The sequence below is a fragment of the Ctenopharyngodon idella genome, chromosome 4, assembly GCF_019924925.1.
Source record: "Ctenopharyngodon idella isolate HZGC_01 chromosome 4, HZGC01, whole genome shotgun sequence".
Taxonomy (NCBI): domain Eukaryota; kingdom Metazoa; phylum Chordata; class Actinopteri; order Cypriniformes; family Xenocyprididae; genus Ctenopharyngodon; species Ctenopharyngodon idella.
Window position 1 is genome coordinate 12,497,742 of NC_067223.1, and position 25,383 is coordinate 12,523,124.

General features: G+C 36.9%; 1 protein-coding gene across 1 annotated transcript in view; it reads left to right on the forward strand.

Moving 5' to 3' along the window:
- camk1da (calcium/calmodulin-dependent protein kinase 1Da) overlaps window positions 1-25,383 on the forward strand; it is a 65,982-nt gene that overhangs the window by 27,782 nt on the left and 12,817 nt on the right. Inside the window, exons 2-5 of the mRNA XM_051892473.1 lie at window positions 11,021-11,152; window positions 15,321-15,395; window positions 21,397-21,535; window positions 21,615-21,741. Of these exons, the coding sequence (XP_051748433.1) occupies window positions 11,021-11,152; window positions 15,321-15,395; window positions 21,397-21,535; window positions 21,615-21,741 (473 nt within the window). The remainder of the gene's footprint in view (window positions 1-11,020; window positions 11,153-15,320; window positions 15,396-21,396; window positions 21,536-21,614; window positions 21,742-25,383) is intronic.

Consider the following 25,383-nt stretch of genomic DNA (forward strand, 5'->3'; position numbering starts at 1 on the left):
ACTGATACTTTCTAGTAACATCTATTTTCAGTATATGATAATATATTCTTCTTATAGTGGATATTTGTGGCAATGCATTTTTGAAGTATTAGAAATGTATACTACAGTGTACTACTATGGAAGTAAATTAATGACAAATGTCTTTGAAACAAAAAAAATGTTAAATTGCACTAATTGAAAAAAATACACAAGGGTTTAAATACACAAGATAACAAGGGGCTAACAAGGGACAGGTGAGGGTAATTAATCACTAAGGTGACAAACAGGAAGAGAAACACAGGAACAATGGGAACAGAAAATACATATCAAAATAAGAGTCCTAAAACACAAAACGGGGGAATCGTAACATCAGACTTTTGGAATCAATTGTGTGCTTCAATTTAGTAGCTTCATAAAATATTTAATGGATGCACAAGGTGGATCCAATTTGTTCAATTTGATAAGCAAAGTTATAATCTTAAGTTTATGTATAAATATAGTTATAATCTTAAGTTTATATAAGTTATAATTTTTTGTCTTGTCTTTTGTTAAAAAAAAAAAAAAAAAAAAAAATCACAATGTTATCTCCATCCAAAATATTAGGCTGTCATTTATCTTTTTCATCAACAGTTAACTCTTTCCCAGCCATTGACGAATGTTTTTACTGTTATACTGTAAGGGCTGCAATTACACATCTTCTGAAATAGTACAGAATTTCTGGATCAAAACACAGGTGAAGAAGAAGCAGAAACAAGTGATAGAAGCATTGCTTATGCAAAATGACATGATCATCAAACATTAAACAGCATATAAATCAAACTGCCTAATGTTACAGAATGAAATGTCAAACCCAGGAGGAGGTACAGGGCTGTGAAGCTTTGGGGGTGTTGATGAACGTGATTTACTCCATCTGTTTTGATCATCAGTCTGAATCCTATCCGGAAATAATATTTGACAAAACTTTTCTCAGCTTCTTGTTCGAAATGTTGCTTTTTTATGAAACATTACCCACATTCAAGTGTTAAAAAAAAGCTGCTGCTGCTGGCTGGCGACTTTTTAAAAAAAAAATGCTGGCAGGGAAATAGTTAATCTCAATCCTAGAAATTTCTATTTTTATGTAAAACACACATCCTAGTTAAATTTATAATTGAAACATCTTAATTGTATGTAAAAGATAAATGGCAGTTTATTGTTGTATCAAAAAGACACTTTTTTTTTTTATTAAACATTGAGGTCATGTGACTACATCATACTGGCATGAACTTGAAATGTTTATGTAAAATAGTTCCAACAACTGTTCCAAATCTCCATCCTAGAATTGTAAAATTTACTTAGCGAAATAGATTTTTGAAACATTTTAATTGCTGATGGAAAAGATATAAGACAGTTTAATACTTTCATAATATGTCATTAAAGATTCATACTTTTTTAAAATCAAAAATCTACTTCAAATATCAGCCAAATTAGGATAATAGCAACCTTTTAAAACGCTATTATTGGTACGTATTAATTTATCGCACATCCATAGCGCATACTACACATTGACCTTCCGATTTCCTCCTGCTCCTGTCTACTTAACCAGAAAAACTTCTAGTAAATTGTTTCTGTCAGGTTCAGCTCTTGATCTGTTAATCTGAGTGGGGGTCAAACAGAAAAGAGGAAGTGGTTTGGAGCTGTGCTGAGATTATCTCAGCAAGTGCACCTAATCTATTAGGGATGTAACTTTTATTTTTAACATGAGAAGCGGAGCATTATCTTTCTGTCTGTGTGTGAGAGACTTTGGAACCACATCCAAACCAACCCTTGGGCTTATAGTTTGACACACACCCACACATGCACACACTCAGGGAGAGAGATACGCATACTGTAATCACGTTCGCAAGTATTTTCAGGGCGATATGCAGCTGTTGGTTTTATGGAGCCAGTGTATCGAAGTGGCATCCGAACTCAAAGGATGCTGAGCACAAACAACCTCTCCTTAATGCAAAGTTGTGTGTTTGCACCTGTGCTTTAATAGGAAATCGGACAGCTCTAAACAAGAGATTGAGACTTAGGCAATCAATTGCACTGGATTTCTGCTCTTGCTTTAATTTCCTTTGGCACAGGGAGAGATTCTTCAACATCAAAAGGAATGCCAATTCGTTGCGGAAAAACGCTTTCAAATACTTAAAGCAGAAAATAATTGAAACGATCCATTGTGTCTCCAATAGTGTTTTGTAAAGCATTTTTTAATTTGCAAAATGACACAGTCCTTGGAGAATGAGGACTGTTTTTATACCCTCAGATTCTCATTTCTAAGGCTTTTTATGTTCACTTGAGTAGTTGCTAGTTGATTACATCATCAGTCTCTCCATGTACCCTCCTTTAGTCTGCTGTAACAAAACGGATTTGGAGTGAAGGGTCAGACAAAGGGAAGTGTCTAAGATGCATGAATAACCAAAAACTGCAACATTTATTGACATCAGGTTAATGAGTGACAGGGAAAGTGCTGAAATGGAAATATTTCAGAAGGGAGGACGTCATCAGAGAGCTACGCACATTATTCACCTATATCTTAAATCTAGATTTTACTGCATATAGCCATTAAACTACTCGAAATTGCACTTGTTAGCACATTGAATACTTTGGGGAAGCATTTTTGATCATATTGTTGAATTATTTCTTCTTTTATGTAGTTTGGTTTATTTAGGGGCTTCCTCAGTTGAAGTGTAAGTTCGCCGTTTTACAACCTGCTTTGTGTTGTTACAGTGTCGGTAGAATATGTAAATGAACTGTTTACTCTTTCTCCGTGTTACCTGGACAGAGAAAATTCTTTTTTATTTGTCAGAAAAAGTCCGTCAGATGATGCAAAATGCAACAGCTTTCGTGAAAACTAAAGATTGTACTTCCGCATCTTTCTATCCCCACCCACAGACTGTCTGATCGACAGAGGGTTATTAACAGAACAGTTATAATGGTAGGTTTATCACTGATAATTATATTTTAGTTTGTAGCATTATGGTTAAAATTGAACACTATGGTAACAGCTCTCTTACCTGTACGGCACAGCGTTTTGCTTCGGGGGGTTGGGCGGAACTGATGGAACGGATGTTTCTTTCAGTTTTTTCCCCTCCGTTTGTCTTAAAACACTGTGTTCATGGCCATCCAATCATTTGAAATGTTGGCTACAAACATGGATGATTTTCAAATTTTCTGTCATGGTGTTCTCTCCATATTTACGATTCTTTGCAGTCTTTAGTTACTGCCTATACAAACTGCGCTGGATTATTCACTGGAAACCGAAAATCCTCACTCCTGCTCAACGTTTACTCTTTGAATTCTTGCACCTGGGAACAATACAAGTCGACATCATTGTGACTAAAAGTTTGCTAAGAAGTATTTCCTACTAAAGCAAGGTTGTATTTGACTCTGGAAAGTGTATCCATAGCAGACTGGTGGGTGTGGCCTTGGACAGGAACATACCCAATGCATTATGTATGTTGAAGTTATCCTACTTGGCAAAAGGGAAGCCAACAGCCCTTTTTCTCAGTTTTCTCTAGTCAGGTGGCACTGATTTTTTGCCTTCCTACCATATTTAGGCAAAGTGTTGAGGAAATTAATTTTAAAAGTAATGCATTACAATATTGTGATACTCCCTAAAAAAGTAACGAATTGCGTTACTTAGTTACTTTTAATGAAAATTACTTTACTTTTGCATTACTTTTTCCTCACCTGGGCTGGGCTTGCTTGTTTGTTTTTTAATAACAACAAAAAAGTAAGTCATTTCACTGTTTTTATTCATTTTGAGGAATACTGAATGTTTTCGTGCAAGTGAGATGAGTAAATGCATATTCACATTTAGTCTAGAACTACAATAACCATCATGTTCACACAGCGCACACAACACCTCTGCATTGTATTTCTCTCAACATGGGGACAGGAGAGCCGTCAGTCAATAAATGTGAAGACAAAGTAACTTGAATAATTTGTTTGAAAAAGTAACAAGATATTTTGTTGTAAATTGAATGCATTACTTTAATTGCTACTTGAAAAAAGTAATCTGATTACGTAACTCAAGTTACTTGTAATGCGTTACCCCTAACACTGTTTATGTGTAGTACCCTCCACAGTGCAGAATTTAATTTGCCACTTCTATACTCACCCAATCACTCTGTTAATCCAACAGTTATTTGCATTTTTTGATGTCAGCTATGCTCAGAATAGCATACTAACCAAATTCCCTTTTTTTTCTGTCACATACACTGTGCATAGTATATACACTGTCTGTATGCATTCAATATGTATCACCTACCACATTTGAAAAAAAAAATGCAGTACTGTTGTATCCCACAATGCATTACACTCAGTTTAACCTGTCATGTCCAGAGTGACAAATGAACCGTAAGCAATATCATCCATCATATTTGTAAATCTCAGTATGTAGTCAGACTGCCAAGAAGAGTTAAGATATTTTAACATATAGTTGGACTAAAATTTATGTACTGTTTCACATACTGTGTTGCACAGTATGCAATAAGTAGAGTAGATTTGGACCACGTTGGGCCTTAGACTTTCCTTGATATAATTTCTGTGAAAGCCAATACAGATGGTTTCCTTTTTCCATTATATGTCTGTCATCTGGGCTTTTCTCTTAAGCTTGATATTTTAACATGATTTCATTGTTTTTTCAGATGCATTGTGTAATTCATTGAGGCCACGTTAATCGTAACTCAATCCTATCCTCTTTAAACCAGCTCTCATTGTCTGTCTATTCCTCTCTCCAGTTTAGACAGTAATAAGTGGATGCTATGTGTATAATTTGTGAACCGTTCCCTAGAGGAGAACGCAGCGGCACAGAAGCCCTTCCAGTGAGTCATTGACTGACAATCACCGCCGCTCCGTTCCCTCCAGTATGAGCACTTGTCGATGCATATTGACATATAGTTTCCTCAGCAGTGGTCTAGCTCACATACACACACACACAAATAGCATCAGGAAACTCCAATGCATTATTTCTACGCAAATCACAGCCTTGCTGACAAAATTCCAGTCATTCGGAACAAGGGGGGAAAAAACTCAGCGGTGCCTCGCGGGCCGCTGCCCTCGCTATAGAAGCACAAATTGAAGCACATTTACAAACACGATCTCTCCCTCGAACTCATTTTTCTTCTTGCTTGTTTGCTGCCCTCTCCCTCATATAGACGTTACATCACAAGCGCAGCTGGGGCTCCTATCTGCAGCTGCACTTGTGGATACAGAAATGATATACCCGGTGTTTTATATATGTGTGTGTGTGTGTGTTTGCTTGTGGTCTTGCTGGTTTTGCTGTATCTAGTTTGATTACGATTTTGCGAGTCTGTCGCAACATGCCTGCCATGCGCACACGCACTAAAAAACACACGCTTGATTACATCTGACAGGTAGAGGCTCTCGGATATCATATAAATCTACCACGCGTCGCTCTCTCACCTGTGGCCTGAAATTAATGTCATTTATGGAGTGCATGTGTGTGTAGATGTGTGGGTGAGTGTGTATTGCTGCAGTGGCATTGTGTGTTGGCGGCTTCATTCATATTTTCTCTTCACTGTTCATTCATCATGATTTTCTCTCCTGCTACGTGCCGTGCTCCCTGTCGTCTCACCCCTCCCTTCCTCCTGGGCTTCCTGTCTTCATCTCTTTTTCCATTTTCATTAAATATGAGATGTCATTTTCATGACCGTTTCATTAATGTTGCTTTGCAAAGTCACTGCATCACTATTACTGTTGTGTTGGGAATTTGAATACACTCATAATTGGTACAAGGTGGATGATGATGGCTATTATAATAAAAAACATTATCGCTACTTGAAATAAAAATAAATGTTAACTGAAATAAAAATATTATTTCAAAATATTAACAAAAACTATAATAGTAACTCAATGATACTAAAATGACATGTTTTACAGTATAAACTGCAATTTATATGACTGCAAAGGTGGCACAGAAGCACTTCTGAAGTGGCATTTAAGGGTCTTTGCACAGATTGTGTAATGCTGCTTAGAGTTGCATGATTCTTAAAGGGACAGTTCACCCAAAAATGAAAATTCTGTCATTAATTACTCACCCTCATGTCGTTCTAAACCCGTAAGACTATCGTTCATCTTCGGAACACAAATGAAGATCTTTTTGATGAAATCTGAGAGATTTCTGTCCCTCCATTGACAGTCTACGCAACTGCCACTTTGACACTTCAGAAAGTTCATAAAGACATCGTAAAATGAATCCATATGAAATTTTCTCAAGATACTCGATTGCTTTATATCATGAGCAGATTGAATTTAGGCTTATATTCAGGGTTTCTAGGTTTTCACAACAAAACCCGCCCAGTTGCAACTCAAAACTAGCCCAATCACATTTCAGGGGGGTCCCCTGGTAAAAATCACATCCCGTGGGGTAAAATCTGCATTTTTTGGCGGGGTTCCCCTGGTAAAATTAGCATTCCATGATGTTCAGCACACTAGGAGAAGTCCCGACTCTCTCTTACTTTTCTCCTATTTGGGGAAACAGGGACTTCATACCAGGGAATAATGACTCTGGCTTCAAACAGTGGGCATTAAAGGGTATCCGTAAGGTTGGGGATTTATTTGAGGGAGACACATTGATGACCTTTAGAGATCTTAACAAAAAATTTGGAATCCCAATGACACACTTTTTTAAATACTTACAAATTTGCAACTATATCAGTGTTAAGCAAAATTATTCCCTATCTAGACCTTTACCAACAGAACTAGAAAATGCTATGTTTTTTGAGGATCTTAGTACAAACCAAATTTCACAGTTTTATTGCAAATCTGGGAATGTGAGGTGATTAAGACATTCTGGCAAAAAGTGAGAACAGTAATTTCCTCAATAATCTCAAAACCATTTCCAGTAACTCCTGAAATATGTGCTTTGGGTTTAATTCCTGTAAGTTTATCATTATCAGGTTATCATACTAAAATGATTCACATTTGTCTAGTTCTTGCAAGACGATTGGTAGCATTTTACTGGAAGAGCATAGAAGATCCATCTATTGATCATTGGTTGAAGGATCTGGCACATTTTATTGGAAATGGAAAGAATAACCTAAAGGACTACCATAAAATTTGGGATCTTTTTATACATTTCCTGGAAAATAACAAAGTATCGCAATGTTAGATACCTCTCACTCTCCTGATACATGTATATGTTGTGCCTTTGTATTTGAAATATGTGGATATGTCTGTCTTAGCCTTTGTATAATAACTTGTTTACCCATGTAATTGAATTTTTGAATGCTTTGGGGGTGGGGAGGGGAAGGGGGGTTGTGGGAAGGTGGTTAAAATATTTTTAAAATGTATTTTCTTGGGATATTTTCTTGTCATTTTACATGTTTAATGTTCAATAAAAATATGTAAAAAAATAAAATAAAAAAAAATTTGCATTCCAGGGGCCTAAATATCATGTTACTGGGGTCACTGTTAAAGTAGCCCAATTCTGCGGGAAAACCACGGACTTGGCAACACTGATTCACATATAGACATTCATCAACTTACACATCAATTGTGTAAACGGAAGCGTGTTTGTTTGACGCGTGCAAGAAATAATGAGGTTCATTCTCGTGTTACACATCACGTTTGAGCTTCAGCAAGAGGTTTGTCCTTGTGCGTCAAGTAGGTTCGGTTGAGCTTCTGTTTATATGCGAATAAAAGCCTAAATTAAATCTGTTCATCATAAAAAGCGATCGAGTCTCTAGAAAATTTGGACTAAACCACTCAGTTCATATGGATTAGTTTTACGATCTCTTTATGAACTTTTTGAAGTGTCAAAGTTTCATAGCTGTCTACGGAAGGACACAAAGCTCTCAGATTTCATCAAAAAGATCTTCATTTGTGTGAAAGTGATGAATGAAAGTCTTACGGGTTTGAAACGACATGAGGGTGAGTAATTAATGACAGAATTTTCATTCATGGGTGAACTAACCCTTTAAAATGTTTAATCGGAATGAACTGAATGAATGATTCAATGACTCACTCAAAAATACTTCACTGGATGAATCAGCATTTTTGAAGAAATTTCTTGAATGAATGATTCAAATAAAAATACGTTTTTTTAACAGTCCCTTGTCACCACCTGGTGGCATGACAGTGTAATTAATACAATCGTTATTTGAAGCACCAAGTTACTTTCAAAAGGTGGTGCTCTATTTTGTTTGCTTTCATAGACATCAGTGTTTTTATCTGGACTACTTTTATCCCAGTACTTCTGTGATAATACGAATATTTGTAACACAGAAATAACGATACTGTGTGGCATTATATCTGTACACAGAATTTTGAGCAGGCACAGAGCAGCCTTAACTTGGCTGTGTGAAGATAATTACAATAGAATTGCTGAACATGTGTTTATTCCAATATTTAATCATATTTCACTTAACTTCTGTTAATGGGGCACAATTATTGCTGAGTTAATCATAAAATATTGACCAGTATTGGCACGAATCAAACTAGGCCTGACCTGAACCATATATAGAGACCAGAATAGCATAAAGACTTGGAGGTGGGCGCCCTAGTGACCAACTAGAGCACCTTTACATTGTGGCGCCAAATGTTCCCCCATTTACTTCATGACTGTTTCATTACCAGTATAATTACAGCATGTTGTCCTTATCGTTTTTTCGTCTCTGTTAATTGCTCTCTTTTCCCTTGTTCTACCTCTTTCCTTGCTGTGTGACTGGCAGTACAGAGGTGTCAGTTGCTGGGGAGCTTAGAGGAATTCATTTTGGCTCTGGTGTTGCATGCTTGTTACCAATCCAGCCTGTATTCATCTTATGATTCATGTTCATGTTGTATTGAACAGAGCCGAGAAAATATGACAGACTTAATCAGGGAAAAATTCAGCGGGGTGTGTGTATGTGGTGGATGGTGGTGGCGAAGACTATCATTTCTGTATATTTTAATCCTGTCTGAGAATATTCTTTCTTCAAACACACACAAGCAAGGAAACACTAAGAAAGTGAATCTTACAAAACATGTCTGGGTCATACTTAACATGAAAAACGAAAGGAAAAAAGTATCATAAAGATAAGGATGAAATTATCTTACAGAAAAATCAGCCATTTTTTTTGATGATTTAGATGTTTTGCATTATGAGCAATTTCATGATAATTAAACCCTCCCCCCAATTTCATCAAATCTATCCCCAATCTATCGGTCTGTCCGTCCGTTTGTCGGTCCATTTATCTGTCATCATCATCCATCCATCCATCCGTCCATCCATCAATCCGTCATTCTGTCTATCTGTCATTCTATCTTTCCATCCATCATCCATCATCCATCCATCCATCTCTGTCATTCTTTCCATCTGTCCATCCATCATCCATCCATCCATCCATCCATCTGTCATTCTGTTGATCTGTCATTCTATCTTTCCATCCATCCATCCATCCATCTGTCATTCTGTCGATCTGTCATTCTATCTTTCCATCCATCCATTCATCCATCCATCCGTCCGTCTATCTCAGACTGTCCTCCAAAAAAAAAAAGACCCTATAGGTCGTTTTTCAAGCACCTTATTACGACCTATATTTACGTTTTAAAGTCATGCGCCCTCTAGCTGGCGTAAAAATAATGACAGTGTCGTGTTACGTCTGTCGTCATGAAATGACGTACGACCGTCGTTACCAATCAAAATGCGTGTTCATTTAAATTCAGTGTGTGAACTTTTTACACCATTTGTCCTATTTCCATTTAGCAAAACTCATTTTTTTATTAACGACTACACTCACCCCACCTCTAAACCTACCCCTACCCCTACCGATTTATAGTGCATATACACTTTATGAGCACATGCGTTCCCTGGGATTGAACCCAGGATCGCATGATCACATGATTGCATATTGTTATATATTGCCATGCTCTGCCAATTGAGCTACGCGACACCCGAAATATGACGCAGATAAAAGGGAACAATGCATTAAAATGAAAGTGTCCTGTTGTCGATAGGGGCGCAACTTTAGTAAACGCTCCTATGGGTCGTATTTCAGGGAAGTGACAAACGATTGGTTGGAGAACATGTTGGTCTATCTATCTGTCATTCTATCTTTCCATCCATCCATCCATCCATCCATCTATCTATCTGTCATTCTGTCTATCTGTCTATCTGTTGTTCTATCTTTTCATCCATCCATCCATCCATCTGTCATTCTGTCTACTTGTAGTTTTATCTATCTTTCCATCTGTCCGTCCATCCATCCATCCATCCATCCATCCATCCATCCATTAAATGTAATTTTGATTTTGGGCTGAAATATGACCCGGCCATGTTCTTGACAAACTTGAATGTATGAGATTACCCCAAGAACCACCAAGATAGAAGATATCACAAACAGAAAGATTGGCTTTTCATACACAGAAAGAGCAAAAAAGTGTTTTGCGTGTGTGATTTGGTAACAGGAAGCATCTGTGTCCACGTGTCCAGTCAGGCTGAAGAGTGTGTCGTGTATGCAGCAGCATAGCAACAGTGTGCGATTGCCTAAGCAAATATTCCCTAATTCTTCGCACAGTGTTTTTAAAAGCTTTTACGGTGGTGGCAGATGGCAGATTTTCTCAGGGACCTCATCAGCAAATGGGTATTCTCAAATCTCAGGCCACCCCTCTACACACACACACACACACACACACACACACACACACACACACACACACACACACACCGCTGATCATTACTTAATTCAGCTGAACTCTGAGATCTGATGGACATGCTTTAGTTTAAATGAAAAAGTAAAGGTCGGTAACCTCATACTGATCTCATTCTCAGTAAACACTAAGCACAGTATTCAAGCTCCAGGTGGATTAATTATATGAGTTCTATCAGAGATGGTATAAGGGGGAGAAGATGGGAGGAATCACAGCGGTCAATATGGCAGGTGTACGACTCAGTCCCACCTTTACGTTACATGAACTAATCACCTTGTTAACTTGAGTTTTTAATATAACGCTCAGGTGCATTATATCTATTGAGTTTTTTAACATCATAAATGAAGCCATCTCTCTCTTTTTAAAGGGGTGCATTCTCAGAGGTGGTCCTGGCAGAAGAGAGGTCCACGGGAAAGATGTTCGCTGTGAAGTGCATCCCTAAAAAAGCGCTGAAGGGGAAGGAGAGCAGCATCGAGAACGAGATTGCCGTTCTACGCAAGTGAGTTTGATTTCCCGCACCACACCTGTACCCATGGCAACAACATCACCTCTCTCTTCCACACTCATTCCCTCAGTTTGCCAGTTGATAGGAGCTTGTTTGCCTGAGGTTTGACCTCCAGTTACCGTGGTAACTCTGGTGCCCTCGTCCAATTACAGCAGGGAAGCTCCCGTAGATGTTCTCTCTCTCTCCATGAAGTGGCATGCGTGCGGACTGTGTCCATCAGTGAAGACGGAGGCTTTGACTGCATATTGCATGCACAGTATATACTATATGATCCCTTTTAGTTTTAAAAGATACATTAGGTCAGTGGGTGGAGAGTAGGTGGTCTTTTGTGTCTGTTCCAACACATTCAACCACATGAGAATCTACACTACGAAAGCAGTCCGGTCAAATGTTGTTGCTGGAAGTGAAGTGAAGCTTAAAACATTTTAGACCCCGTTTATACCTGCATTTCGATCCGATCGACCAAAACGCATCTTTATACCAGGTATAAACAGGGCCTGAGTGTTAGGTATCCTCCATTAATACTCTCTCCATTACCGTATTTCTTAATTATATCACTCACAAAGGTTTGTCCATGTTAATGTGTCCACTCTGTCTGAAAGAAAGCCTCTCAGCTTAACATGTTGTTTCGCAGGTATTTTCTCACTGTCGGTGCAAATGTAAGCAGGTGTGTTCGGTGTGTCTGACATATGGTCGTGTGACGGGTGTTTCCCACGAGACTCATCAGAAAAGGCTGCCTCTGATTCTGACATGGGCTTCTGTTGTCACAGCGATCGTGTACCCTGGAGATTGGACACACAGCTTTGTCCTTCAAGTCTCTGTCTCCCTCATCTCATATCATAGCAACCAAATGATTGACAGCTTGTCTGCCATCTCCTGGGTGATGCCATAGGCCTGTAATTAGATCGAGCGAGTGCACGCATGCACAAGCGAAGGAGAGCGTGTTCATTGTCTGTTTGTCTGCCTGCATATGCATGACAGAACGATATAGAGAAAGAGCAGAAGATATTTCCTTCGCATCTACAAATGAGATAATGAGATGCCCTCATAGGTTATAGTTTAATCTTCACAGTACCCGCAGAGAATCTCAAACGTACACTCCCAGCATGCCTCAGAGTGATGCTGCCTGACTGACTAATGCTATGTTTAAATACTTAAGTCAATTCAATTTATCCTGTCTTGGGACTTGGTAACCCAGAGGGGAAATTTTATTGCTCAAAGGCAGCTGCTCTGACAGCCGCAGGAACATGCCGAACGCTATGAGTGTGTGTTAGAAATCAGGAATGGTGAGAGAACATTGTGCTTGGTACATTTTTCATCTTCAAACCAAACTTGGGTCTTCAGCTGACAAAGTTTAAATCCTGTCTGGCTAGTGGCTAGTTTACGCGTTAGGTCATTAGGCGGAGAGTAGACGGTCTTTTGTGGCTATCTGAACACATTAAACCACATGAGCATTTACACTACGAAAAGCTCTGGAAGTTGTCGAAAGTAGACAAGCTCAAAATGTTTTAGACCCCGTTTACACCTGTATTTAGCGTCCACTTGTGATCCGATCAACCAAAGTGCATCTTAATACCAGGTGTATCAGGCCTTAAAGACATCTCTTTTGTGCATTTTCCTTAATGAGAATGAGACTCGCTCCACATCAGATAATGTGAACGCTTCTGAAGTGAATCAGCTATTACTTACAAGCACCTGGTAGCAGGTAATCCATAGATTTGCATAAAAGAAAGCGAGACTCAGCTTTCAGAGGTAAATAATATTTATTCCACCCGTTTTATTGTTAAATGATTTCTTTTTATCGACACTCAGTAGTGTTTTTTTTTTGTGAAATAATGGAATCGAGAGTGTTTTTTGTTCCTCGTTCTGCTTTCACCCTATTCCTTAGTGCTTTTTCCTCTTGAATCAAAAGAGAAGATGGTTTCAGAGGCAGCGAATGAGTCGTGCTACAGCTTCTGCCCACTCACTGCTGAAGGAGAGAGAGAGAGAGAAACAGACAGAGGGAAGAAGCGAATGCATGAAAGAGGGATATTAAACCAGTGAATGGCTTTGTAATCCTCCGCCAGACGAGTTTTCCATAATCAGTTTTGAAAAATCAATATGTCAAAGGGCGAATCGACATCCAGGTTTTCTTTAAGAAGAAAAAACAGGGCACGTTGTTCGTTGTTTATTCATTTGTTTCCAGAGCTAATATGTTTTAATATGCTGCATCAGATGTGACTCCCAGTTCATTGAATGGTGAATCAATACAAAACCATCTTCTCAATGAATAACTCTCTTTCAGATTTGTCCATACCTCAGTAACTCTTTTATACATTAAACTACGAGGTGAGGAGCATTTCTGACAAAAACAAATGCCTGCCGGCTGCTCTGAGGCGTTTTACTGCGGTCTTTTATTCTGTGTTTCTCTGAACCGAAACCTTTTTCTGTTTTATCTGGGCTCAGATAGTGGTGAGCAGTAATGAAAGGGCCGTTTCTGGGATGATTGCCCCTTACCTGTGAGGATCAACCTTTTCTGAACATATGGATGAACAAAGAGAGTTAATTATAGGAAACTGAGGTGGAGGGGGGGGACAAATGTATTATCTGCACTCGCTGATGTCCATTATCTGCGTGTATGTGCGCGCGTGCGTCTTGTTATTGTCCGCTCACTTGCGTCATTGCCCGGCCTGTTATCATGTGCCAGTTGGACTCACTGATCAGAATTCACTTAAAATGCAATGCTAATGTGTATACACACAGCCGCCGTGACTGCGTTACCATGACGAGTGGAGAGAGAGAGAGATGTTAACTGCAGGGATGGAGAGGGGAAGGAGAGGAGAAGAAAAACAAAACAAAAAAATATTGCCAGTTGATATGACAGAGATGAAAAGCCGCTTTTTAAAGCAGGCACCCTAACAGCATCCATTAGATGACAACAATTACCCTAGCTGCGCATCTAAATGCTTCAGAAACTTTAGAAGCCATTTAATCATTTGTTTTTGGCATATGAAAATATATATACATACAACTTTTAAATCAAATTAAAATGTTTTTAATTACCTTAAACTTTAAATGCATGTAAAAATATGTGTGTGCTGAATGTTAATTTCAGTGACAAAAGCATTCACACTAGCGTATGCAACTTCATGGTATAAAACATTGCAGTGTTTATTGTACATTTTATGGGCTTATGGAAATGTGCGCCACTGAAGTATTCATATGCTTATGAGCAGATCCGGAATGTTCCACTCTCTTAAATTCACTTCCTAAACAAACCCGGAGGCAAAGCGAGCCAGATTGCAGCAGACTCGCACACAAAACGCATGTTTTTAAAATTGCAATTTGAGAAATGTAATAATTCAATACAAATTTGTCTTTCTTGCAGCAGCTGAGACTGAAAAAGTTTACAGTTTTTAGCTTTCAGTGTTGTATTTGCATTCGGATGAAAAGATAAACATATTGAGAATTATCAGTGGAATTTCTCTGTCTCAGATATAAATACAATAGGGATTAACAATATATCGTGTCACAATATATCACAATACAAAAATGCAACAATATGTATCGTGGATAGTGATCTGTATTGTGTATAGGTCACCCAAAATAAAAATTACTGTGAGAAAAATTCAAGTTTACAGAGTTTTTAGTGTCAGTACTACATTGTGACCTACATTATTTTAAATATATCTAGTGCAATATTGAAGCTTGTTTCCACCACTAAATAATAACATAAAAAAGGTAATTGCAACTTTTTATATCATAATTCTGAGTTTTTTCTCGCAATTGGGAGTTATAAAGTCAGAATTGCAAGATATAAACTCGAAACTTTGACTATTTTTCAGAATTGTGAGTTTTTATCTCACCATTTTGACTTTATAACTCCCAATTCTGACTTTATAACTCGCAATTCTGACTTCATATCACGCAATTCTGACTTTATAACTCGCAATTGTGAGAAATTGTGAGATAAAAAGTTGCAATTATCTTTTTTATTTTTTATTTCATGGTGGAAACAAGCTTCCATAATGCAAGCATATTTGTCTAAAATAATTCTTTATTTTCAGCTTCAGAATCATGAATATTTTTATTCTGCATTCTATTGTATTACTTAGTCATAGTTTAATAATGTTAAAATGTCAAATTGTGCTTTTAAATGAGGTTCATGTATTATGTTTTGCAGAATTAAGCATGAGAACATAGTGGCGCTGGAAGACATCTACGAAAGCTCCAATCACCTCTACCTTATAATGCAGCTGTGAGTATGTTCAACGCAAACACAGTTACCCAGAATGCATTGTGCTCATGTCTTTCTGTTCATTTCATGCACATTTTAACAAGCAAATACCCAGTTATCTGCATATATGTATGTACACTACCATTCAAACATGTTTATAGTTCGGATATAAACACTGATGTCTATGAAAGCAATCAAAATAGAGCATCACCTTTTGGAAGTAACGTGGCGCTGCAAATTACCATTTACCAGATTGTATCAATTACACTGTTACGCCACCAGGTGGCGACAAGTGACTGTTAAAAAAAGGTATTTGTCATTGAATCATTCATTGAAAAGATTTGTTCAAAAATGCTGATTCATCCAGTAATGAAACAAGTGAAGTATTTATGAGTGAGTCATTGAATCATTCATTGGAAACTTTTTTTTCTCAGGATTCTTTGATGAATAGAAAGTTCAAAAGAACAGCATTGATTTGAAATAGCAATCTTTTGCAACATTATAAATGTCTTTACTGTCACCATTGGTCAATTTTGTCAATTGAATTAGTCTTTTCTGGTGTGATATCACCATGTTGTAGGAATAGTTCACCCAAAAATGAAAAATCTGTCATCATTCACTGATGATCTTCAACTCTGCTGTAGATCACAAATCAAATATGGCATCTATGGGTCTGTGATTTTCAGTCAGTTCAGAATTGAGTGAACTATGACTTTAACATATTACCACCCACATCATCATCTCCTAATCAGTATTCAGGAACCTAGCGGGGGCGTCTCATTTCACATGCGAAGAGGTTAGCCATCATAATAGTGGTAATTTGCATATTGAAGTCTTAAAAGTACAGTAGCAAAAACTGCCTGTTTGATTCTGAGGGTCAAAGAGAGGGTGGACTAACTAAATACGAACCTAGAAACTTTGACAGACATTTATGAGAGCAATAAAAGTGCAAGAATATAAGCAGAAGACATTCAAAACACTTTTAACAGCTCGGATGCTCATCTTTATGTAATCCTCGGACATTTTTGTGTTTTACTGTTTGATTAAACAGCAGTTGACAGTCTGACCTCTTACACAAGTATTAAAGTGACTTCTGCACCGTCCTTCACTTCAGTTTAATGTTCTGACACATGAATACACAAAAAAATTAATCTGTAGTGATAAGAAAAAAAGATGGCATGGCGTTTGTTGGCCGCAGCCCAGATCATGGTGAACTGGAAGACGGAGAATGTAGATCTGGAGAGAGAGGAAGAGAGAGGGTGGCAGTCTGGTGAGTTGGCTGAGAGATGCTGTATGCTGACGTAGAAGCGTTGCGTAACGCTGGTGATGGGTAGCAGAATGTCTATGTCGATCCAGCTCCGCAATCACACACACCTTGATGCAAAGGGAGTGTGTTGCTTGTCTTGCATGCATTGATTTAAATCAGACCTCTCGCACTATTCAAGAGGAGAAGCGCGCTTTACTGCATCAGAGCAGTGTGTGTTGTTATTAGCAATGTCTATGGCTATGTTCACGCTGTCAGTTTTGGGGATTGATAGCCGTGTTTACTTATAGGTGTGAGTATCGAAATGTCCCATTAAAAAAGCAATTTAAAGTATGAAAGTGCAACTGGTGTCAAGTCCGTATTCTCTTATCAGTAAGTGACAGTGATCAAAGTAATATGGCTACGTCTGTAAAACTAAAAGTCTTATCACTTTTGACACGACAAGAGCTGCCAAATCGTGTGTAGAACACAAAACTGACGGGGAACTCGTCAGTGACTGGATCGAAATCATTCATATCTCATATCTCCGTCGCTGTACGTTACCGAAACCACATGAAAACTCACAACATGTGGTAGACACTTTTTTGCAGTGCAGAGCGGCTCTCTCGCACTGCATGAGTGACAGACAACTAGTTGTCTAGTCCGGTTCTGTCACAGCACGAGTTTTCCGAGAATGCGGATGTGAGTCCTGAAAACTTACGAGTGTGAGTTCGGTTATAGAATGCGGTTATAGAACCGTATTCTGTTGCTGTGTAAACGTGGCCTGTGTTTAGTGGTGAAATGGCATTCACAACCAATTTTGCTATTATAATGTGACACACTGTACTGTGTGAGAAAGAAATTAATACTTTTATACAGCAAGGATGCTTTAAATTGATCAAAAGTGACTTGTATAATGTTACAAAAGATTTCTATTTCAAATAATCGCTGTTTTCAACATTGTTAATATTAAATATTTCTTGAGCAAATGAGCATATTAGAATGATTTCTAATGATTTCTAGAAGGATCATGTGACACTCAGGACTGATGCTGAATAAATTGCATTTATTAATCAAAAGTGATTGCAATATTAGAGGAATATTCTGTGCTGAATACTGAGCTGAATCAACAGCGTTTGTGGCATAATGTTTATTACCACAAAATATATTCCAATTTCTAATTTTTTTCTAATTTAAAAAAAAAAGTGAAGTGTATAATTTTATAAATAGCATATTAATTCTTTTGTTAAAACTTCACAATAAAATTCTTTAAATTATGACTTAAATTATTCGTTTTATGGTGTTACAATGTCATGGCAAAAGTAAAATAGTACACAGAAATAGTTCAGTGATTTTTTCACACTAAAACCATGTTAACGTGCTTATTGGTTGCATCTTGTGGCTCTACTATTGAAGAAGTGAGTATTTATGGATATGCCCCATTCACTTCCTTTTAAGTGCCTCACTGTAACACAGATTTTAGTCCAAATTATTGTTTGTGGTAATCAACATTATGCCATAAGTGCTGCCATTTGAGCTTAAATTGTACTGAACCCGGAATAATCTTGAGATGTCATTTATGATGCTGCTTCTCTATGGATTATGTATTCGAAAACTTTTTGAATGATTGTGTCTATATTTAGATGCACATGTGTAGATAAGAAAAGAGAGTGCATCTATTTAAATACTTTATCGTTCGGGAATTGACTTGATGGTGTAAAGTGCTCTCTATGACAGGTCGTTGGAGGCGAGGGGTTGCCGACATCAGTTGAAAAGGAAATTCGGTTTAGGGAGAGAGGACGTTCATTACATTTTGATGAGAGATTATGAAGCATAAACAGGGTCAATTCTGATTTCATTTCAACTTTGAATGCTGATGATGTGGAGACGACAGGGAAGTTAGGCGGATTAGAGAAAACAAACGTTTATTTTCCGTCCTCATTTCGCCCCCTGGAAACCGCATTAGAATTTAAATTCCACAGTGTTAATTTGATAGTTGGCCGGGAGCCTGCCCCTCTTTTCCCTGTTAATAGGTTGCGCCAAGTCTGTGTGTGCGTGTTAGAGAGAAACATGAAGAACATTTTGGCATATGGTGTTGAGATGAATATTTAAACAGTACCAATCTGCTTTCTGTATGATCTCACAGATGCAGTTTAGAAACTCTTTCCATAATTCACTCTGCATGTAAGTGTGTGTGCAAGTGTGATTAAAGATCAGAAATGGACTGTTTTCTTCATGTATGTTGGACCCTCTTCTGGCTCTTCTGCACCGTATGGCACAATTTACGGCAGTGGAAAGAGGGCTAGATGAGGGCAGAGAGAAAGGGACAGACTAAGGGCATCTGCACACTGCGTCAGTGAGCGCTGTAAATACATTGATTACAATGAAGATGGTGCATCACAAGGACGTAGAGCAGGAGTGTTCAATTAAAGTCCGTAAGGCTTGGAAACATAGGCGGAGTGTGAACCAACTACAGGATAAGGCTAAGGAGATGCACTTCCCCTTTAAAAACACATTTAAATAGATTTCCTTGAAATAGTTTCAAGTTATGTGTCGCCGCACAACCCACACATCCCAGCATAAATGCTCCAGATAAATGATTTGTTATTAAAGCGTCTACTTTAACAACAAAGCAAGCATACTGTATGCGGGATTTGTCATGGCAGAAAGCATGCAAAGAGCACTCCCTTTATTATCACTAAAAAGCTGTCTCTCATCTTAGTTCATCGCAATCTCACAAAGTTCTGTTATAATCAATGAAGCTGACTGCTATTTATACAATGTCTACACTTTGTTTGTTATAATGAGAGGATTTGCAAGCGTGCAGAACTCAGAATCCACTCACCGCTCAAGTTTTTGTTCTGTGCTAACTTAAACACTTCTGATTGGCCATTGCGTTCAAGAAATCAACAGATATGTTTGTGATTGGCTACATTGCTCAGCGCTGCAAAAAAACGTTGTAAATAGAAACCTTTAACGTTCTCCAGAGCACAAACACGGATACGCACTGGATCGTTTGCCAAATCTGTTTCGACAATATGCTATTATGATGGAGAAAACTGATCCTAGACCAGCAGTTAAGGGCAGCTTTTTCTTCTAAAAGCAACCAGAAGCAGCAGCAGGCATACTCCACCGATTCTTGGAAATGAAATAAGCAATGTGCATTGGAGGAATATGTGTTGTAAATTTCCAGGTTTGCAGCTGTAATACTTTGTAAACATAAAAAATAATCCTACATAGTCATCCAAAACAGTCTCTCCAGAACTGCTGCTTTGTCCAGTATACACTTGAAAAAGTGCAAATGTGCATTTGCTACCTTAAGGAGCAATTTATAATGGCTAGATCTACTTAATTTTTAACAAAAATTTGTTTGCGTGGGCAATTTTACACATAAATGTTAGTTTACGTCATCATGCATGTGGCCTACATATAAATCAAAACAAAACAAAAGAGGAATTAGTAGGTCAGAGACCAGAAACCTCACAAGCTGGCTTTGATCTTATGGTCAAAAGTTATTTAAACAGATCTTTGAGTGTAATATATATATATATATATATATATATATATATATAATTTTTTGTTTGTTTATTTGTTTTGTTTTTTTGTTAGTTGCACAGTGCCTCAAAAGACTATCAGTTTCAAGAGCCAGTCACCAAAGACTATAAACTAAAGGGAGTTGACCTCCTGCTAAGCGCCCTAAGGGAAGAAAAGAAAGACGTGGAAAAAGTGCATTCATTATAATGTATCACCTTCCAGAAGGGGGCACTACAGTCTTAATAGTTTGAAAACAACCCCTGCTGAAACCTTTTTTTTTTTCTTAATGCTTGCTCAGTAACAAAAAACAACAATAAAAATAACAATAATACAAAATAATAATAATAATAATAATAACAACAGCAAGAAAATCAATAAAAACATATACATTACAAAAATAACATTAGCACAAAAAAAGAAAGGAAAAAAAAAAAACTAAAGACAAATAATACAAGGATAAATAACTATATACACAGGGGTATTGAAATCAAATCCATATCTCTAATTACATAATAAATATAAAGATTCTTAAAAAGGATAGAATTTCAAGGCCTTGCTACAGTCTATAGTCTTTTTTGCTTTGGTGTTCCTTACACCCTCCAATGATTTAAGATAATGACAAAGCTCACATTTAAATTGTATAAAACCAGGTGTATTTTTTGCCCGTCGACGTTTATGAATGTGATATTTCTCTAAAATAATAAACAAATTAGGAACAAAACAAATTTTCTTTTCTAAAGGCTTATCGTAAAAAAATAAAATATTTTTGGCCTCCAGATTAATGTCAGTTCCAGAGATCTCCTTAAAACCCCTGCTGAAACCACACCAAGTCCAGCCTAAGACATTCAGTAAGCATCAGTGTGCTCTGAAAAGCCAGAACTGCACTAATGCACATCTGCACTAATGTCTCCAGCTTTGAGGTTAAATTTGCCTAATTGTATGTAGAAGACTTTGAATTTACATAAGAATGACTGGCTAATGTAGGCGTATGAGATCAAGAGGGCAAACGTCATTGAGTTATTTGCCAAGGCTCCTTTGTGTGACGTCTTGGTCTTTGAACTTACAGTGATGAGATAAAGTCCTTTTCCCCTGAACTCAGATCAGCTCTTATCAGACTCGACATGCAGCACCCCCTACAGGGCAGTTCACATCAATTACAGTCCTGCAGTTGCACTGTACTGTATTGTTTTAGTGGTCTCTCAGCTCTTTGTTGTGGTCTCTCTCTCATTCTCTCTCTCTTTCCAGTGTATCTGGAGGCGAGTTGTTCGACCGGATCGTGGAGAAAGGTTTCTACACTGAAAAAGATGCCAGTACACTCATCAGACAAGTACTAGATGCTGTAAACTACCTTCACACTATGGGCATCGTACACAGAGATCTCAAGGTGAAAGACCCTCACCCACATTCACACTTATTGCTCTGGTTTAATGTGTTTGATTTTAATGTGTGTGTTTTATCTTCAGCCAGAGAATTTGCTCTATTTCAACCCTCAAGACGGCTCAAAGATCATGATCAGTGATTTCGGCCTGTCTAAGATGGAGGGGACGGGTGATGTCATGTCAACAGCATGTGGAACGCCAGGATACGTGGGTAAGAGTTTAGATATAAAAGAAACATGGAGATGATTTTGCTTCGCTATGGGTTAGGTATTTGAAAAAGCATGAATGATTTTGTCTGTTGTAGATGTGCATGTTAATATACTGTGTGCATACAAATGTGTGTTGATTTTAGCTATTGGAAAGTGACTGCATGTTATGGTTCATTTGTGTGCGGCCTGTATCTGCACTTGAAGCTTATTCTTATCTCAGACTGACAGAACTGCCCCAGAGTCGCCTGCTTTTTCCCTGCGATTAGAGCGACTGCAGCACTTTGAGCCAACATGGCCGTATGTGATGCCGCATGTGAAATAAACACAAACATCTTTGAATATTAGAAAATATTGAATTAGAAAATAAACTTTTATAGTATGTAGTCAGGAATTTTGCTATTAAAAATAGCATTTGTTAAGTGAAATCGAAGCTAAAATAAAATATAAATAATAGATGAAAAAACTTAGACATTAGAAATGTTGCCTTGGCAAATAAAATAAGTTTAAACTGAAGTACTAAAATTACTAAAACTGAAATAAAAATAAATTAAAGCTTAATAGAAAAAAAAAAAGGCAAACAAATGACAAAACCACATAATAAAATTACTAAAACTAAAATTAAAATGAAAACTGAAAAAATCTAATTTAAAATATTATTAAATATTATAATTAGTATATAAATACTAAAATAACATTGGGCGGTACCATGGTACACTGAATGATCCATATACCATGGTATTCACATGGTACTCCAAGGTAAATGTCCAAAAAACAAACATAACATCAGATGCAAAATAATTATCAGTAACACTTTACAATGAGAAATTTTTAACATTAGTTAAAGCATTGATATAATTAACTAACTAACTAACAACTATTTTTACAGCATTTATTAATCAGGTTAAATTATATACAGTTTATAAATATACAATTGTTAATAGAATTCATGTTTGTTCATAATACATTAACTCTGTTCATTTAGTGAAATGTTGAAGAATTAAATAAATTATGTAGAAATAAACATTAACCAAGATTATTAAATGCTGTAAAAGAATTTTGTAACACTTCATTGTTACACAATACATGTAGTTACTGTAGTAATAACTAAAAATGAGTCATAATTACATCACTGTTTGGGTAATTTACTCTAAAAAAGTAATTAATTACTAGCTACTAATTACATTTTTAACAGTGTAATTAGATTACTAATTACTCTCTCTAAATAATATTGCATTACTTTATTACTAATTACTTTCTAAATCCCATATCAACCTCCACCAGTTGAACAATACAATGATAGACATGAAACTACTCCTTTAATTCTTTCGAATAAATAATATAAAATTTCATAAATTATTCTTCAACTGACCAAAGTATTTAAAGGGAGTAGGTTGCATTAAAACATACATTTTAACATTAGTATTAGGAGTATTTAATTCAATTACATCAGAAGTAACTGTAATTAAATTACAGAAAAATTAAGGGAAACCCCCTACTTTACTTTTTCAAGGGAAAATTCATTAAATTACAGTAATTTATTACATACAGCACTGAATTACATGCAACTAACCCTAAACCAAACCTAATCCAAATCACAACCCTGTAGTTAATTAATATTACTCAGTACTTAAATGTATAGCTACGCTGTAACAAAGACACCTTAACATAAAGTGTAACCAAGAATTGTTTATTGTTACCCAATGCGATAACTAATGTTAATTAATTGAATCTTATTGCAAAGAGTTACCCAATAAACAAATCAAACAAACGGCAGAAATGCATTAATGCTCTAACATTCAAATGAACTAGAAGCTTGGCTTGAGAAAGCCTGAATGGCCTGAGTCAAAAGAGCCAAAGCACACGTTCTTGTATTTACGGCTGTAACAAACGATTATTTTGATGATTGATTAATCTAATGATTTTTTCCCCTGATTAATTGATTAATGTATCAATTATTTTTTGGCCCCACTAGTCCATAACTAAACCAGAGTAAAGTCACCAGCGTTTATTTGCACATGGTTTTCATGGTAGTGTTGAGTTTCCTACATGCCTCTTCATGCGTGTGTGTTCAAGACCGTCTTTACGTGCAAGTTTCCATGGTAACAGCGTTTAAATGGCACTGTGGTGGCTATAAAACAACGCTTCAACCAGTTGCATCCTGGGCTGGGGTCGGACGCTGCTGTGCGTGAGCTTTCTCTTCAATGGAAACACTAGACTCCAGCCTGAATGAGAGCAGCACGCAGGCATGCATTCTGTGTGTGTTTGTATTAGTGTGTCTCTGGCATGCCCTCTTTTTGTCTTTAAATGGTAACGGTCTCACACCAAGCTCTCTGAATCAAATTTAAGGATCATCCGCCGTCATCATTTTCTATCCTTTAGCTCCTCATCTTTCTCTCTGTTTTTGTTTTGTCTCTCTCTCACACACACGCACTTCTTTAGCAGATCCTTCAAATGTGATGATGGGATTATATTGATCATAGCCTCAAAATAGTCTGTCTTGGAAAACATCCATTCCTGCAGTCCTAAGACAGGAATGAACTGTTTAGTTTTCATTGGGAGATGAATTCAAGCAGGTTTTGTTTGCACGTACTCAATTAAACTGCAAAAGAAGCCCGTATGACCTAATGCAGTATGTATGTGTTTGTGTACTTAGCAGTGTTGGGGAGTGTATCTAATTATAATGACGGTACCTGAGCTGTTCAAAATAGTAAACTTTTTCCATTACAAACTACTTTTTCAAAAAAAGTAGTGGATTAATTACTGTTGTTCCTCATAGTTTTGCATAGCCATGCAACTGAGTGAGCATCACTGAGAAGTGAATTGGTCAGATTTGTTTTAGTAAAGCAATTGTTTAGATGGTTTATTTCAATGATCTTTCAAAAAAAGATTCGCTGATTCATTAGTCACTGATTCAAAGTCTCTGTACCTCATTTTTAGTTGTGCTTTTTTGCAGTAAAATTAATACTTGGTTGAATATTTCTGTTTATCACTTTTGTTTCTTAAGTGTTTTAAAATATTTTATCATTATGTGTTTAAGATTTTTGGGTTACAATTTGTTTTAAGGTGACATAGTTACGTTGAGTAATATACATATAGAGTTACGGTTAGGGTTTGGTTTAGGGTTAGTTACTTGTAATTATACATAATTTAATGTTATTACTATAGTAAGTACAGTACATGTAGTAACTACGTATAACTACGTCACCTTAAAATAAAGTGTTACCGATTTTTGTAGTCATCCTAATTGAGATCCTTTCAATGGCATTAGATATATATCTCAGTGTTTATGTATTTACTCTAAAGTTGCTAAAATCATTTAAACTAAACAGTTATTGTTGCCAAGTATATTAAGTATGCTTCATGTAAGAACTGCATTTTTAAAAAAAAGTATATAAAAAAGCCACACAGTGGACATTTTGAATCAGAGTTTTGATTCAGTGAAACATGTTGAACTGATTCACTGAACTGAATCAAACCTGCCATCTCTAACAGAATTTTTGCTACACTCTAAAAAATAATGCGTTGGCTCAACAACAACAAAAAAAAAAAAATTTACGCAACAGTTTGCATCAATTTTTTTGAGTTATGACAACTTTGAGTGAATTTACGTTCAACCAACAAGCTACACTGATTTAGCAGAACTT